The sequence below is a fragment of the Saccopteryx bilineata genome, chromosome 4, assembly GCF_036850765.1.
Source record: "Saccopteryx bilineata isolate mSacBil1 chromosome 4, mSacBil1_pri_phased_curated, whole genome shotgun sequence".
Taxonomy (NCBI): domain Eukaryota; kingdom Metazoa; phylum Chordata; class Mammalia; order Chiroptera; family Emballonuridae; genus Saccopteryx; species Saccopteryx bilineata.
This window is the reverse complement of record NC_089493.1, coordinates 225,221,659-225,238,880: the sequence shown is the minus strand read 5'-3', so window position 1 is coordinate 225,238,880 and position 17,222 is coordinate 225,221,659. Positions and strand designations below refer to the sequence as shown.

The following is a 17,222-nucleotide window of genomic DNA, read 5'->3' as shown; positions in this document are numbered from 1 at the left end:
GAATTTGTCTACAGTCTCAAAATAGAACATATTAAAACATTTATTTTAAACATAAAATTTGCGCAAAACTTATTTAAATTCTATTCAGGCAACAATTTGTGTTTGTAGCTCTTGCGTTTGTGTACTTGTTGAGGACAATCTCGTTTGATGCTCCAGCTGTAGTCTGCTCATCACTAACAGATCCAAGATTTTCAGGAAACTTATCAAGGTCACTGTTCAGAAAGTGAATCTTAATGCTCATGTTACATCCAATGTTGCGGAAAGCCAACAGCATCCTTTGAACCAGAAGTTCATAGTTTTCTGCTCTTTTGTTGCCAAGGAAGTTCTTTGTAATTGCCACAAAAGACTGCCATGCTGCTTTCTCCTCCTTATTCATCTTCCTTGCAAATTCTTCATCACATATGAGGGTTCGAATTTGAGGTCCATTGAACACACCTGATTTTATATTCTCGAAAAACAAGACTGGAAAGCAGAAATAATATGTTGAAAGCATTCACTTTCTCTATTCAAAGCCTGAACAAACTGCTTCATTAAGCCAAGTTTGACGTGAAGTGGGGGAAAAATGATCCTGTCTCGATTAACTACAGGTTCATTCACAATATTATGCATCCCTTGAGTGAGGACTCATCTGGTTTGAGCAAAAGCTCACTAGCTTGAGCCCAAGGTCGCTGGCTCAAGCAAGGGGTTACTCAGTCTGCTGAAGGCCTGCGGTCAAGGCACGTATGAGAAGGCAATCAATGAACAATTAAGGTGTTGCAATGTGCAACGAAAAACTAATGATTGATGCTTCTCATCTCTCTGTTCCTGTCTGTCCCTGTCTATCCCTCTCTCTGACTCTCTCTGTGTCTCTGTAAAGAATAATAAAATAAAATAAAATCCACAATATTTTGCATCCCTACTTCTAGAGCTTCACGTTTCGGCCACTCCTTCTGTGTCCAGTGTTTCTCCTGAGCTCGGCTGTCCCACAAACACAGAAAGCAAGGATGCTTCGTGAAACCTCTCTGTTGTCCTAGCAGGAAATTTACCATTTTAAGATCCACACAAATGATCAAATGATCCAGTTATGCTCCTCATACTTCAGAAAGTTGAGGACAATTTTTATATCATTCTTACTAAGTCATTCAATTCAGGTTGGCTAAACTGCTGAGGGGTAATGACTGCTTGGCATCAGAAGAAGACCCTTCAGATTCTACAACCATTTCCTCATGCATCTTATCAAAATACACTTGATCATCATGTTCACTTTCTTCGTCCTTAGAAGAAATAAAACCATTGAAAACTGGAACTGGGAGTGTCTCAGAGTGTGGGATAGGTCGTATTGCTGAAGGAATATTAGGATATGCGATCATATGCCGTTTTTTCTTGCCAATGCCCTTTGTGTGGATCAGACAGAAATAACAGTCACTGCTGTGGTCCTTAGGTTCATGCCAAATCATGGGAATACCAAAAGACATTCTTTGTGTTTTCCTTTTGTCCAGTCATGAAGCATTTCCTCACAATTATGACACACAATATGAGGAGCCCAATTCTTGTCTTGATTGCCAAGGGGAACTTGAAAATAGGCAATATATGCACGTCACAAATGATGAAATATTGCGCCTTTGATGTTGAAGTGCGTAACAGCCACATATATAACAGAAGGTGTCAGGACTATTCATACATTTACGCCTACTCGAAGAAGCCATGATTCAATCTTAAAACAAAATAAGAGGGTATTTTTATCAGATAATAATTTTTTACATTTAAAAACAACTACAATTATGTAAAAGTGATGTTTGTAAAACATTAATTGCCTTGTGGTTATGTTCAATCCAAGAGTTGTTGCCCTTTAACTCCAATTTAAAAACCAATGCATGCCATTAACTGTAACAAAAAGAAATTAAAATTGCATAAAAACTAGAGCATGCACCCAAAAATGGATTTCAGGTTTGGAATCAGCAATGCGCAAATATATAGAAACAGTTCTAAAACCTCGTGCAACAGAAAATGAAAAAAAAAATTGTTCCTCAATGAATTAGATGATAATTACTTAAAAATATAGTAATTACAGTTAAACTATATTCAACTTAAGGACTTATAAAAGCTGTAGAGATTTATTTTAAAAGTAAAATAAAAATTTTAACATTTTACCTTAATCGAATGGAAAAACAAGCAAGACATACTTGGTAAAAAAAAAAAAAAAGTTTTCAGACACCTTATTAAAGATGAAATGAAATTCTTCTACACTTCAATACCAAGTTAGTAAGATTATTTTTCATTGCCCCTACAACCATGAATGACAAGTAAAATATAAATTTTGATGTAACAGATTTTCCGAGTCAGAGAGTCCACACCTCATGTTTCCCCACAGTTACCCATGTTGAGCACAGTATTTATACGATTCAAAGCAGCATTCAAACATTCCTTAAGAAAGTTGGCATGTACATAAATAAATGAAATCAGAAAAATCTTGTGTGTTCTTCTATCAGGAAGTATGAAGGAAAAAACTGATAGGAGACTCTCCTAAGAAATGATTGTCAAAACTCCCTGAAACAAAGTGTGGTGAGAGGGAGAGCAACAGTCAGTGTAGCCTAGGGCTCGACTTAGACCAGCAGCAGAACAGGCTACGAGACCCTGAAACAAACCACTTTTGAAAATTACCAGAACTCATTTTTTGAAGTTATTAGCTTCCAACCTGTTTCACAGGAAAATGATTTGTAAGTCCTAAAGAAGAAGTACAGAGATGTACTCCCCAAGAAGTGATGGGGACCCCAGAAATAAAAGACCTCAAGGAGATCCCTTAGATACTTTGTCTACACGCCTAACACCATAACGGTAAGTAAGTATGTGCGTCATATGCCGGCTTGTCGTGAGGGCTTCCCAGGGCTCTGCGGTTGTGTTCAGGTTGAGTTTGAGACAGGGCTTAAACTGCCCAGAGCATGTTCTAATCTCTCATATCCTCCCACAATCATGACTCTCCTAAACCATCCCACACTGACAAGCACCTCATTGAGGATACAAAAGAGACAAGGTGTTGGGGAAGACAGAGGGAGGTTCATGTTAGCATATAATCTTCTTTCTTTTTCTCCGTGTCATACAAAGAGTACCCTCCCGCTCTCAAATTAATCAAAAATCCAGTTCTAGTAGGAAAGGAAAAAATAAATCTAGTCATGAAAACTATAGTCCAAGAGTTATATAAGTGCAACTTAGGAAAAGACTCCGCCCACCCCATACAGCTATACTGAGCAGCTGGCATTGTCAGAGACAAAGGAGCTGTGTATTACTGGGGGGAGAGAGATCTTGCCAAAATAGTACTTTTTAAAGGCCCAATGTACCATTTATTAGCTGTGTTACTTTAACCAAGTCATTTTCTTAAGCTGAGCCTCATTCCCACATCTGTAAAACGGGATTATCACCTACTTTGCAGCAGTTATGAAAAGTGAGATAATACATATGAAAATACTTTATAACAGTAAAGTCCTATGAAAACATTAGATAGCATTTTCCTCTGAAATTGTGTTCAAAAGCATCATTTTATCATGAAAACAATACTATAATAAAAAGGTAAGCTATTATTAGCATTTAAAACTAGTCTAATATGCTAGGATATGAAACTGACGATAGGTATCAGATGTTACAGCCTTGGTTGCTAATACCTGATGGGCCAGCTCATGAGCGATGATTTTAGTAACCAGTTTTCTATCTGCCACTGAAGAAGTACTATTGTCATACAGGAGTGTTTCCTCCCGGAAGGTGAGCACACCCCAGTTTTCCATTGCTCCTGCTTCGAAGTCGGGAATAGCCACCAGATCTGGATAAGACAGAAAAAAAGCAATCAACTTTCCCTCATTTAAGGTACTCCCTGGTTAAATCAAAATATTTTAGCCATTGTTTTATCACTATGGACTGAGAGGCACTGAGTTCATTTTATACTCCTGAGGAATGGGACCTTCCTCACTTACAGCAACTTTCTCAGGAAGTTCGAATTTGTTCAACTCTAGACTAAGCCCTAAGCAAACTCCCACTTACCCAGCACCTCTGTAATAGCCCCCTACACTTCTAAGGGTGACAAGCTCCACATTCAGACACATTCATGAAATCTCAGTGATTAAGTACAAACAATTTTTAAATCATTGTGTTTCTTGATTTTCTTTTATAATAATTTTGGCAAGAGTTATTTCTAAAAGACATTTGCAAAATAAATCTAGGTTGTAATGGTACAAAACAGAGGCACTGTGTGATTCTTACCCAATTTCTTAAGTGGGTATTGAATTTCAAAGTAGTTTTGAAAAAACTCAAGAAGCTTCACAGTTGTTTCCAAGGCATGGTGGACTTGACCAATCTTTTCTGGCACAGAATATATGGAAACCTAAAAGGAAACATTATACATGATGTAAGGCCAGGAAACTGAACCGTCATGATATTCACATCAATACTGTCAAGTTTAGCATATGTGAGAACTTCACGAGTTGTGCGACATTTCAGGACAAAGCTCTTGCTTATAGTTCCCTTAGCACCTGCAGAGTCAGCAAGCCACTTCCATACACACAACAGTGTTTTAAAAAAAACTTGAATATTCATTTTTTCAAGTTAGTATAATAACTAAAGTACACAATTTGGAGTCATATTATAGCAATGTATAAGTATCTGCCCATTTAAATTTATAATACCCTTTTCCTCCTTTCCATCACCTACAGCTGCCCTTCCTTGCTAATGAGCTACCAAGATTATGAATTATTTAAAGCACAAAACCAAATTTTAATTCTTCCGACACGTACCACAGTGCCTAGTACTGAGTAAGCACTCAATACAGAGGAATTATATCTTAAGAAGGAGTTAGTGCTAACGTAAATGCATAAGGCAGAAACTGCACATTTGTTGAAATTACCCTGGAAAAACTTATAAGAGACCAACATATTCTCTTTCAGTAAGTATGGCACAGCTTTTTTCTAGACTTCAGACAGCTTACTTTTTTCCAATTGTTGTTTTTATAGACCACATTGCATAAAACATAATCATGCCCAGCAGAGTGAAACACGCAGAGAGTGGCATACAGTGACTAACGAGATGACAAATCCACGCCCCCATTGCCCATCCACTCTAGGGCACATGCTTGCTCAGGGACGTGGCAGATGCAATTGCCCACATTATTTAAGATGTTACTCTCTCTCTTTTCCAAGTGCCTAAGTTAAACACATGCAATATGACTAACTGTAGTCTTATTCAATAAGTATCCAAAGGCAAAATCTAAACAACTATGTTAAAAGCAATGGGGTTTAAAAAGCAGTATTTATTGTTTCTTAATTGAGTTATAAAAAAGACCCTCTATATTCACCTGGAAAATGGAATGTGGACATAATGTAGCAGAAAATAGAAACCTCAGAATAAAGATTTCAGCAGGTGGGAAATGGAGATATTAATTCATCATTTGGAAAAAACTGGTGGACTCTCACTTTAAATTAATTTTAATCTCCCATTAAAGGACTGAAAAACTCTCAACAATTTCCAGGAGGCCAAATAGATTTCAGTTATAACTGCCTTTATGTGCAGCTTAAGTCTAGAGAACATATGCATTAATCACAGAAACATGAAGGAAGCATAACACCAAAATTAAATGTAAAAAGGAACATTTTTAAGGAAAAAAGCCATGAAATTAAATATATAGGTTCTGTAGTTAGATTGTCAGGTCCAAAACTCTGCTAGTTGTATGCTCTGTGCAGGTACACCTCAGTCTCCTCTTTTATAAAATGGTGATGAAAGTACCTCCCACCATCGAGGGGCTGCTTTGAGGATGAAATGAACTAATACACTTATAGAACTTAAAATAGTACCTGACATAAGATAAAGATTCAATAAATGGTAGTAATTATCATTATTACCAATAGCGTCCCATCAGAAATGGGCAAAATATGTGTGAATAGAACATTTGTGCCAAGTTACTGGAACAATGAAGTGTCAAGAACTAGAGTTAGCCAATTAAAAATGCGTTGCATTCTAAAGTAACTATGGAAGAAATGTAATCTCCCACAACACGTGGCCAAGTATACCATCTGCAGCCCTTGGTACACGGCTGTGCCCAGAGCTTACTGAATTCAGTTACCACCTGCCAGGAGAACTCAAGCTCATGACTCTGACATGTGCACTTACTGCATCTTTTCCCCTCAAAGAAATCAGTGTTATTGCTAAAATAATAAAAAAAAGCCCGATAATACTCTTTTAAAATCTGTCATCATAAATTACTGTACCAAGATCACTTGGAATTTAAGCCATCTTTATTATCTCTGCTTATTCTTTGTTATAATCGATGCAGTCATCTGCTACCCCAGTAAAAACACCACCCATGCTCCCCAGAGTCCCCCTCAAATGTCCCCGCGCCAGGCCCACCATTTGGCCACTTCCATCACTATGTGAAAAGCACCTACCCTTAGAGGAAAAGTAAAGCGGGAAAAAGAAGTTCATAGGAAACTGATTTCTGACCAAAAGATCTACTTAGTCCCATTTCTGGAATACCATAATAGGAAAAAAAGGCACTTTGATATTTTCTCTTCTATTTCTTTTCTTATTCCTTGAAAGAACATGTGCTATGCGTTTTCACTGGAGATAAATTCCCCACCCAAAAGGATATAATATAACCTGCTCCTCAAAATACTAGCTTTCCTAAACAGACAGCTGAATTCACAAAAAGGCATAAATTCCTTAAAAGAAAGAAAGAAAGAAAAGACAAAGTCAACAGTATCAAGTCTATCGGATGAACTGATTAAATGGGATTTGAAGAGAATGATCTGATATAAATTATGAACAATGTCCCTAGCTGACGGAAAGATACTGGAGGCAGAAATGTTAGTGGAAAAATCTTAGTGGAACTAAGCCAGGTTCCTGACTGAATATGAATAAATTAAAATTATAACTTTATATGGATAATAGATAATACTTCTTTTTTGAATGTTAAATAGTTCACATCTGACTATCTACCACTGGATTCTGACTCTACTAATTAGACCTGTGTGGTAAAAACAAAATCAGGCAATGGGAAAAATAAAACAAAAGCCTCAAGACAAACAGATAAAAGGAGGGCATTTGAAAACCAGCCTGGAATTTCCTAGATAATTCTGCATTCCTGAAGTTAGGGAGAAGTTCAAAGAGGACTGAAATAATAAAATGGTCCTCTTTCTTCAGGCCTTTGAAAACATAGTCTTTGACAATAAACACAACCAGTTTGATAATCTACAGTCAACTCTGACATCTTCAGTTGTTTGGTAAGATTGGTTAGTAAGTAAAGCCCTACTGCCTTATTCTTGTATCTTGTGAAATAGGCCTAATGTTAAATATTACACAATAAAAACCCTCCTAGAGACTATCATTTTTAAACATAACAAAAATCCTTTGTTACCCTACAAGTCTGAATTTCTGGTCACCACACCAACAGAAGTCATTATGTCATTTGGTGTAAGATGCAGCATATTGCGGTGGACAATTCTGACTATCAGTTACTGGCTATATAATGTTGGGTCAACTACTAAACTTCTCTGAGACATTGTTTCATTATCAGCAACATGAGCTAATGCCTCTCCTCATTCGGTTTATAAAATAAAAAGATGTTTATAAGTGAATGTAAACGCTGCCAGCACAGAGTATAACTCCATGCATGTTAGATTCTTCTCCATTTCCTACTAAAATGAGATAAAATAAACAATTGTTTGTATAATATTAATTTTTTCAAAACATGTTTATTACTAGGTAGCATTTAAAATAATAAAGATTATTTATATTTTCAGACATATAGGGACTTCATAGGTTTGCGTGTACAATAAAGAGACTACTTCCTTGTGTGTGTGTGTGTGTGTGTGTATGTGTATTACTATCTGCAACATACTGAATATTTTACAGAAATTTAAAAAATTTAATCCTTGAGAGGGCAGGCTAATCCAGCAAGAGCTGTGGAAGGTGAGGTGTAGAGAGAGTTACAGAGCAGTCTGCCAGGGGCATACACTAGTAAGCTACAGAGGAGAGATTTGAACCTGGGTAGATGACACACTCCATGATGAGCCACGTTGATTCCTTTTCCTTTAATAAAAGCAAAAATAAGTCACCTGAAACTCTTCTCTCTCAATTCTGTCTATCTATCTATCTATCTATCTATCTATCTATCTATCATCTATCTATCTATCACCTACCTACCTATCTACCTATCTATTCTATCTATGAGAACGAGGTATATTTGAGCAATGAATAATAATTCCACTTGCATAGATGAAATTCACACTGCAGCAATTGGAAATATAGTCTAATTAATAAGAGGGCCTTGAATATCAGAATGATGAATTTGAATGTAATTACTGGCAGTAATAAGCCAACATAGCAGCTGAAAGAAAAAGAGAGAGAGCGGATGGAGTAGGGGACAGAGGGAGGGAGGAAAAGAGACAGAGAAGGAGGGAGGAAAGAACTGAGGGGGAGAAAAACCCGAGTCTGCATACATTTTGAAATACAATAAAAAGTGCTAGGAGTTTAGTGTCAAAGTGTGGGACAAGCACGACAGCCGAGACGTAAGTGAAGTGCTCTGAGAGACCAGAGGGCAGGATAAACCCTAGCGGGGAGACGGAGCGCTTCAAGGACAGAGGGCGGTTTGGTATTCAGCTGGGTCTTGAAGAAGCAAACCTGATTTTGTAGATTGAGACTGTTAGATTTTACCAAGGCTGCAAAAGCTAAATCAAGGGTTAAATTTGTGGTGCAGTGCTTGAGGAGGAATTAATCAAAATTTTTCAGATTTAAACCAGTCTTAATATCCTTTTGAAGGGATTCTGAAAAATTGTTTGGTTTAGACTTCACAGAAACTCTTTCAACACAAAGGTGAGTAAATCATATTGAACACCTATTCAATAGGCAGTCTATACTTACCCTTGAACACTTACTTTACTTCTTGAATAGTTTTCCATTCTTTTAAGTTGAGCATAAAGGCATACAGTGTTATTGCTAATAATAGCCAGACAATACTTATATCTGACCTTATGTCTAAGAGTTATATGGTAGACATAATAATCTTTTATAACAGAAGGACTAGATACCCTTTTAATTAGCAAAATATAGCAGTCTTTAATTTTAAAAAATCCTGGCATAAAATGTGAGTTGTGATCCAAAAGCTTGTTTTCCTTCATAAAGCAATTACCAGAAATCATTAAGGAATTCCTTGCAATCTCTTTCTCGACAAATACCACAACCTACCAGGGTTCCGTTTACGTCTTGACTCAGATTCCGCATCTCCCCCACAATAAAAGCCACCAGGTAAGTGCTCATCTTCACGCTTTCAAAAAACTCATCCTGAACAAGTCCATCTTTCAAAGTAACTGATGACTTCTACAAGCAAAGGGAGAAAGATGACTGTTCTATAACTAGGGGAATAAAAGACAGTGACAAAATGAGACACAAAAAATTCAAACAGGAAATAAGCAGTAAAGATGTTGGTATACTTTACTCTCTCAGCACTAATTTCTAAACAGAGCATGACGCCTAATCTCAGTCTGTTCTTCCATTCTTCATCATGAGGATATATTAATTACAGTGGAAATGCATAAGTTTTAGTCTCAAAAGATCGCTTTAAGTAAATGTAAATTAGAGACAGTAAGTAACATTAGCTCTGTTTCTCCCCTTTAAAAACCACCAAAACCCAAATCCTTCCTTGTGATCTAGCAGAGCTCCTCTCCACTGCTACAAACTTACTCACAGAAGGAGGAGGAGCCAAAGCTGAGTTATCCCTCCAAATGATCAGAAATGGCTTCCAAAAGTACCATGGTGAGGACCCCCAAGAAGGTTTAGTGGGAACAAAGTCATTAGACCTGTGGTAGATACAAGGTAAGGGAATGCAGGCAGTCTTCCAGGATTTTCTGATCATGAATTGCAATGTTTTCTGATACTAGGCAAGTAGGCATTCCACTCTTTTAGAGAAAGATGAAGGTGAAGAGTATGGCTGGGAGTGGAGCTGTTAGAGTGACATCCTGTTGACGGCCAGATCATGTCCTCTCTTGCTTACAAGGGCTGACTCCTTAGTCTGTTGAGGGTGGCTGCTCCTCTCTCTCAGCCACATGGGTTCTGAGAGGCTCCGATCAGGCTGCACATAGCCCCTCAGGTGACTACAAGAGAACTCCCTACGTTCTGTTTAGCATAAAAAGAATTCTGGGCCCTGGCCAGTTGGTTCAGTGGTAGAGCATCAGCCTGGCATGTGGAAGTCCCAGGTTCAATTCCAGGCCAGGGCATACAGGAGAAGTTCCCATCTGCTTTTCCACCCTTCCCTTCTCCTTTCTCTTCCCCTCCCGCAGCCAAGGCTCCATTGGAGCAAAGTTGGCCTGGGCGCTGAGGATGGCTCCATGGCCTCCGCCTCAGGCAATGAAATGGCTCTGGTTGCAATGAAGCAATGTTCCAGATAGGCAGAGGATCACCCCCTAGTGGGCTTGCAGGGTAGGTCCCGGTTGAGCGCATGCGAGAGTCCATCTCTCTGCCTCCCCGCTTCTCACTTCAGAAAAATACAAAAAAAAAAATTCTGCTTGATTTCACCCTCACTGGCTTCCAAGCAGAGCTCACAGCCAAGAAAGTCTGAGTTCTTGTTCAACTTCCCAGTTACCCTACTGATTTCAATAACCAACAAAACACCAAGGTTAATCATGATTTAATTCTATCATATATCATTGTTTAGAATAGCAAATTCACCATAGCTCAGAAAATATCACTCCGATTATCAGTACTGGTTCATAGTAGTAATATTTTGTGTATCTTCAGTGCACAGCACACACTTCACATTTCTTGCCCCTACATCGACACCCAGAGGTCCTTCTCTTCCCTCACGTGCTCCTGAGGCTGGCTTCCCAGTTATGCTATCATACAGGGGTGGGCAAAAGTAGGTTTACAGTTGTGAGTACATGAAACAGAATTTATTCTTGTATTAATATTAATTATTGTATTATTTTTCATTTAAACAACTGTAGACCTACTTTTGCCCAACCTCGGTATTTTTCAACTTTTATGTATGTATTTTAAGGAAGAATATGAATGTATGCAATTTTAATCATTCTCAAGAGTTTGGCAAAGAGGGATTCAAGTCTTCATAACAAAGAAAGAGACCTACTCAAAGATTTTATAATCAAGGACCAAAACAGTACCTTAGGCATATTTGATAAAGCAGTGTATTGCTCCTCTCTTGTGATCTTGACACTAAATGTGGCTTTAAATGCTGGTTCATCAAAACAAGGAAAAGCAGATCTTGCTGCCAGGGGCTCAAACTGAGTTGCTGCAAAGTATCTACAACAAATACAAATTCATCCAATTATTGATACACCTACTATTCAAGGCACCTTGACAAGTACGACAGAACTAAGCAAAATTAAAAGCAGAAAAAAGACCAAAAAATTGTTCTGAATTATGGTTTTCAGACATCTTCAAAGGGATAAATAATCTTTTAAACTATATTTTGTATCAAGATATATATTCTTGTGGGGCACTCATTTTACCTAACCAGATAAGTTAATGAATTTATATCTTTTTTTCCAGCAGCAGAATTTCACAGACTGATTTACTTGAAGGCAGTGGTCCCCAACCCCCGGGCTGCGCACCGGTACCAGTCCGTGGGCCATTTGGTACCGGTACGCAGAGAAAGAATAAATAACATTATTTCCGTTTTATTTATATTTAAGTCTGAACAATGTTTTATTTTTTAAAAATGACCAGATTCCCTCTGTTACATCTGTCTAAGACCCACTCTTGACGCTTGTCACGTGATACATTTATCCATCCCACCCTAAAGGCTGGTCCGTGAAAATATTTTCTGACATTAAACTGGTCCGTGGCCCAAAAAAGGTTGGGGACCACTGCTTTAAGGCTTTAAAATACTATTTTAAATATTCTATATCTTAATTTTAAAGTACTGTCTTCCATTTTTCTAGCATTTTCCACAACTCAATCCAGTTCATGGCAAGAGTAAAAAAGTGACCATACCAAAAATCTCCTTATTCTGTCATATAACATTTCCCTCCCATTCTATAGTAGCAGGCACAAGGGACTCCAAGGGCAATAATCAGATTTAAAGAAATTATAAAGTATTTGTCTTAAATGTTTGTTTGCATACTAAAAATATTGTTTTTATGTATACCTTGTAATTCCTAGAGATGACATAGGTTATGAAGGAGACATAATAACAAGAAGACCACAGTCTTCACAATTACACATTTGCTTTTAATGTCAGCTCTCACAAAGAGCCAGCATGCCATTACTTTATAAGTACTACATAAAAGAAAAAAATTACTTATCTGACTAGGACTGCAGAACCTGCTCTTGTCTCTTTCTCCATGTAAGAAGGACCAAAAAACTTCCTCAAATAGACTTAGAATATTCATTTCTATTTTTCTCAATATACCAACAAACATTAGCCAAATGGCATCAATAATTCACACACTGGTTTAGAGTAATATGAGAGGATGCTGCACCTGTGTTAAGCAAATTGAACAAGGACTTTGTGCACACAGGAAAACTGACATTATTGCTATGTAAGAATACTGCTTCTTTCTGGAAATGCAAACTACATGCTAAATAAACAGGGAGCTGGATACTTTTACGTTTTGGGTCATTTTTTTAAAAAACCAATTAAGTCTCTCTTAGATTTTAAAAAAATTTCTCCAAACTGATTTTTTATCAGAAATTCAAAATAGCCAGTGGCATTAAAAAAAAGCAAAGATTAAAGATAATAAAAATGATATATGTGCCTGACTAGGCAGTGGCACAGTGGATAGAGCGTTAGACTGGGATGCGGAGGACCCAGGTTCGAGACCCCAAGGCCGCCAGCTTGACCGTGGGCTCATCTGGTTTGAGCAAGGCTCACCACCTTGGACCCAAGGTCACTAGCTCGAGCAAAGGGTTACTCGGTCTGCTGAAGGTCCACGGTCAAGGCACATATGAGAAAGCAGTCAATGAACAACTTAGGTGTCGCAACAAAAAACTGATGATTGATGCTTCTCATCTCTCTCCGTTCCTGTCTGTCTGTCCCTGTCTATCCCTCTCTCTGACTCTCTCTCTGTCTCTGTAAAAACAAACAAACAAACAAACAAAATATATGTAAGCATTCAAGACTTCTTAACACCCTCTTTCTCATCTTACTAAGCATCTTCTAAATGTTCCACATAGGAAAACAAGTTTTAAAGAATAATCCATCCTCTTCTTTACTCTGTTTCCCACAGAGATCTTATAAGGTGACAAAAACTAGACTCAGCTTAGAAAATACCAAAAAAAAACCCAAACAAACCTCACAAACCTTAAAATAATGTAAGTTTTTGTGATAGAGACTATAATAGATATTATCTTGGTTCATTTCCTTCCATCCACATGCCCCTGCCCCCTCATCATGACATATATCATGACTGAGAAATAGTAGTTAGTATATTCATCCAAATCACCATTCTACTCTTTTACATATCAAACCCTAAATATTAAAGAATAGCAGTTAATGTCTCTGGTGTGAGCAAAGGAATCCATCTTACAGAAGTCGTCACAGAGCAAAGAAACAGAATCATTTAAGAGGACTACATACTTTTTCTTATTACTTTCATCAGTGTAGGAGATGCCATAAAACCCATAGTAAGAACTAGATATATTTGCCGAGTACTCTATCTTCAAGGTATAATTGTGCCCCTCAAGAAGGGCTTCAGGAGCAACAACGGCGATTTGTTCATGAAATGGATATTTCAGAACCTCAATTTGTTTTTCTTGTCTTGAAACTGCGGACATAAAGGTAACTCTTGAAATATTATGGCCCATGCTGTGAAGAACGATATTCCACGTGGCCTGAAGAGCCTGAAGTGAGATTGTCACAGAACCGGTGAATGTCATTGAGGTTAGGTTTGGGTGTAGGCTAAGTTCATAGTGTAGTGGCATAATGGCAGTGGGAAGCCTGACTTGTGCCCATGGAAACAATTTCCCATTTGTTGCAAGTGGCTGAATTAATCCCATTGATTGGTTTTTCTTATGGCAACCTTCTTTGGTAAAGGTACATCTGGGCAGTAGATAAATCACCATGATTACAGAAATGGCCATCAAAATGACAAAAGCACAGACCACCATGGTCCTTGCAGAGGGGGCTGAACAAGTCCCCTCTGGGCTCTGCCTGTAGCCGGCTGCACTGTTCCGAAGGCCGGAGCTTCTGTTCATGAAGGACATGCCCAGCAGCTTTGCAGATGATTCATAATCCTCTTCATCCTCATCCATCTCGTGCTCACCCAGACCCCGCACCAGCAGTCGTGAACCCCGGGGCTCATATTCCACCTCATCAGGTTCTAAAGGATGTAAACAAGGCTCTTTGGCTAAATCCACCACATCTGGTTCTTCCTCAAACATGCTGTTTTCAATCATATTCCTGGGGAGTGGAAGCCGTTCTAAAAAAATAAAACATAAAAACAAAGCAGAGTTAGGAAAAAAGCTCTTAATAAAATGTCTACTAGCAAGACCATATTTAATCTAAGAATTTCTTTTTATCGCTAAGACTTATTTCTATCTCAGAGCTACTGAACTAAATAAGATGCTATAATTTTCTTGTATCCATTAAAAACTCAGGCATAAATAAAAGTATACTGCAGTCATGAAACAAGAAAGCTAAACAAATAGACTAATAAAAAAAAAAGTAACCATGATTAAATACTAATTTCCTTAATACACTCCTGCCCAACAACCTGGGCCCCTGTCCTGAGCTTTAGAGGGCCCTGTGGCCTGCCACTGGCTGCACCTGTCCCAGATGAAGCATCAGGAAGACCAGAGAGATGTGCCCACTCCTAGTCCATGTTCCCTTCCGGGGTCCTGGCACCCACACCCCACAGTTCCTGCTCTTAGGTCTCTAGGACTCTCTTCCCTGAATCCCATTCTCCCTAAGGAGGATCAGAAACTGGCATGCCCTTTACAGACTTAAATAATGGCAAAGCGATAGGCTGGGTTCTTTTCCCCTGGAAGAGGAATGTTTCTGTTGACAGTAAACTGAAAATGGCAAATTATGTAGAAAACTCCCATTGTTATGTTGGATCCCTCTACTCAACTAAGTCAATAAAGGATGAGAGCTTGTATATAAATTATGTACTTCTTTTGTACTTGGCAATGAAGTTGCTAAGAGTATTATTTCTCCATCAGCAGAGAAAAATGTACATAAAATTACTTAATATCTAGTTTTAAAGCAATGCTGTGTATTCTGTGCTATTCAACAAACACTATATAACTCAACAGTGGCAACTCGTAACCCATGAAACAAAGTATGAATAAATATTAAGGTAAAATTTATAGTCTTGCTACTCAAGATGCGGGTCTGTGGACCAGAGCATTTGCAACACATTGCAGCCTTTTAGAAGAGCAGACTCTGAAAAGTCCCTTTCCTAAATTTGAATTTTAACAAGCCCTCAGGTGATGTATGTGTCCATAAAGCTAAACCTTCTCCATGCGCAGCTCGACACCAGACACTCCATTCCTGGCTGTACTCTGGCCATCCCAAACTGCTTTCTACTCTGAGAACAAGCTGCTACTTCATGCTACCTTCTTCATGCCTACTTTCCTCTCTGTTCCTTTGCCTGCCACGTCGCCATTTCTCCTTTCCACCCCAGTCCGCCTAGTGAACACCTGTTATTCCATAATTCAGCTTGACCTGCTACAATGTAAATTAAGAAAAGTTATTTTAGTTTTTTTCTTTATTACCTTTAAAAAATACATTTCTTTCACTTTGTCTCACCCGGTTTTTTCTTTGGGGAGCACAGAGACCCCAATTAGGTCACCTTTTCTGACTTCCTCTCCATCCTGAACTTCATAAAAGTTTTGTTAGTTTAAATCTTTCTTTGAATAAAACTTTTAATCACTTTTTAGGTGTAGGGTTAGCAGGTTGCCCCCTGGCCATCTGTGAATGACTTGGAAATGGAAGAAGGGCAATCCTTATAGCATCCTGCTTTGGGAATTTAGTCCCCTAAACTTGCTATAATGCCCCAACTTCTTGTGACAAAGTTTTGGTTTGTTTTTTTGTTTGTTTGGTTTTTTTTAAGTTTTGGTTTGTTTTGATAGTTACTTGTGTTTGGGAATCATGTATTTAATTAACAAAGCAAATTTTGTTGTAAATGAACTTAAATTTTTTTAGCTCTTAATGAACATTTGTTAGAAATTTTCTGTGGTAGTTTTTAGTATCTGGCCATGCTGCAAATTAGTTGCTTAATTTGCTTTTTTATTTTAATATAAAAAAACCTGTTATGCCTTTCTTTTACTCTCATGAGAAAATTATGTTCCCTTAGGCATTTGCCTGTGTGTTTTGCTCTGTGTCATACCTGATATACACAATAATGGAGTCCGGGCAGAATGGTTTTATTTAATAAATTTCTAAACAAAGTCGAAGTACGAGCTCAGGTTAATGTTTAGAGCATCCGCATGTCTGAATTCATCTATCCTTCCAGAACCTCGTTTTTGTGTTTTTGGATTCCTAAAGCACACCCTGTTTAAATTCAAGGGTAATCCACAGTCTGACCATCTTAGCATCTTCTGTCTGCCATTCATTAACAAATCTTTGTCAAAGGCTGTCAGATGCCTGTCAAAATCCAGATAACTTTTATACATAAAAGTTATACATATGTATAGCCCAGTCAGATGAATACATATACAGAATTTTAATGTTTCATAAATGGAACACATTAACTGCTATATTTTGCTGCACGTTAGAAACAAACTTTTGTATGTGTGTGCAATCCTATCAAGTTAAATATATAAGACCAGGGGAAATCACTTTATACAGGTAGTCCATGAAGAATGTACATCAAGCCTGTTTAAGAAATATTGTTTTGGATTCTTAAGTCACTATACTTTGATCTTAGCATTAAATTGTAATGTAACACATGACTGCTCCTTGCTCACATGGGATTTATTTGTATTGAAAGGAAGGATCCTAAAGAAACAGGAAATTCTCTAAAACCTCTTAAATCCACATATACAAGTTATCTATAAACCAAAAGCAAAGAATGCCCTAGTTGAAATATTTCAGTTTTAAGTAACATAGGCCCATGTGTTTATGATCTGGGAAAACTGAAGACATTTCTTTTCATCAGATACCATGACCTGGTGCTCCTCAATGTTGTTTGTGGCCCAGTGCCAATCCACAAACTGTTTGTTGAATGTCTGTGACAGGATGCACATGGGAAATTAATATTTGAAAACTTCTATAGAAATGTCACAGTAATATTAGGTTTATCGAATTTATGGAG

General features: G+C 37.8%; 1 protein-coding gene across 4 annotated transcripts in view; it reads right to left on the bottom strand.

The window, feature by feature from the left end:
• The window catches only part of LNPEP (leucyl and cystinyl aminopeptidase), a 95,092-nt gene that overhangs the window by 42,696 nt on the left and 35,174 nt on the right, over positions 1–17,222 (bottom strand). For all 4 annotated transcript variants that reach the window (XM_066273880.1, XM_066273881.1, XM_066273884.1 and 1 more), the window contains exons 2-6: positions 13,544–14,384; positions 11,127–11,265; positions 9,199–9,330; positions 4,228–4,348; positions 3,636–3,790 (exon numbers count right to left, since the gene is read on the bottom strand). In XM_066273880.1, coding sequence (XP_066129977.1) covers positions 3,636–3,790; positions 4,228–4,348; positions 9,199–9,330; positions 11,127–11,265; positions 13,544–14,384 — 1,388 coding nt within the window. The remainder of the gene's footprint in view (positions 1–3,635; positions 3,791–4,227; positions 4,349–9,198; positions 9,331–11,126; positions 11,266–13,543; positions 14,385–17,222) is intronic.